The sequence below is a fragment of the Aplysia californica genome, unplaced genomic scaffold, assembly GCF_000002075.1.
Source record: "Aplysia californica isolate F4 #8 unplaced genomic scaffold, AplCal3.0 scaffold00405, whole genome shotgun sequence".
Classification (NCBI taxonomy): Eukaryota; Metazoa; Mollusca; class Gastropoda; order Aplysiida; family Aplysiidae; genus Aplysia; species Aplysia californica.
The window spans coordinates 663136-664433 of record NW_004797675.1 but is presented as its reverse complement, the minus strand read 5'-3'; the positions used below and the strand labels follow the sequence as shown (position 1 = coordinate 664433).

Sequence of the window (1298 nt, the reverse complement as noted above, 5' to 3'; positions counted from 1 at the left end):
GGGGGCTATAATGTTGGATTACAGGCGTTGTTGATGTTTGTTTTTTAATTTAATCAAGTCTATGAAGATTTGACCCATAACCTGAAATGTTTTCCCCCAGGGAGAAGATGGCTGGTTCAGAATCGTCACCAGCAGAGCCATGGGAGGTAAAGGCGACCTCTACAACCTGGGAATAGAGAGCAGGTGCCGCTACGGTGACGTCATTGTTTAGTAACACGCAACATCAACACCCTGGGAAGTCGGAAGGTGGGCTTCCTCTTTCTGCCTCATTACGCGTAATCCTCTTCCCATGATTGGGTTGGGTTTTTTTGTTGTTGTTGTTGGGTTTTAATTTTTTTGGTTCTTGTGATTGTTTTGTTTTTCTGTTTTTTTAGCTCAAAATTCATTGCTTCCATTCCAATCCTCAAGGTTTGTTGGAAGTGATACTATTGCTTTTGACGTCATTCATTCTCGAGTTTTTAGAAGAATTGCTGCTACATTTGCGTTACTAAAATAAATCATCAAGGTTGTTTTTTTAATAACTATTTTGAAACTGTTTCTTTTTTACGAGGAATTTGTTGTTGTTGTTGTTTCTTTTGTTTGTTTGTTGTTGTTGTAGCTATTTTCCAAGCTAGGTTCAGTCCACTTTTGAAAGATCTGAGAAATTGATCATAATAATTTGAAGGGGTAGGGGGGAGGGGTATCTGATTCAGGCCTACTAGTACAGATTCTGTTCCTGCTCCACTCAGCCGGTGTATGTCAGGTAGCGGTTATGAGATTCGCTGTCGAATGCAGAAGCTGTGAGTTCGATTCGATTCCCGAGAGGGGAGAATTTTTATCGAGTATCTCAGTCTGTCTACAGGAACGTTAATGCTCTTGGTTCAGCAGCAGTTGGCCTGGCTTGACAGGCAGAGTCGGAACCCACCTCTTGAATAATCCAAGTTGTTGCGATGAGAACGTTAAACTTTTTTAAAACTTTGTTTTTCTTTATAAATATAAATATATATATATATATATATTGTTCCTCTTGTCATATGAGCACATGTTGAAAAAGCACTCCCATCTGGTCCTCGCACAATCAAAGGAAGAAACAAGATTTGGACAATCATAATATCACCCTACTTTAGAAAAGGGCTCGAAACGGAACGTTGTGAAATATCTAATAACCAAAACCATCAGAAAAAGACAATCGAGATTCTTTGGCCACATAAATAGATCAATTGGACAAGAGAAATTGCTGCTGTGTATAAAGATAGAGGGAACCATGAGCGGGAGAAGACAAAGAACAAGATACACAGATGACCTGAACAACTTTGCAA

At 39.4% G+C, this 1298-nt stretch overlaps 1 protein-coding gene across 1 annotated transcript in view; it reads left to right on the top strand.

Annotated features, from left to right (window-relative positions):
* LOC101850664 (cathepsin Z) overlaps positions 1-521 on the top strand; it is a 6295-nt gene extending 5774 nt beyond the window's left edge. The window contains exon 4 of the mRNA XM_005104122.2: positions 101-521. Coding sequence (XP_005104179.1) covers positions 101-211 — 111 coding nt within the window. The 3' untranslated portion in view covers positions 212-521. The remainder of the gene's footprint in view (positions 1-100) is intronic.
* The last annotated feature ends 777 nt before the right edge of the window (positions 522-1298 follow it).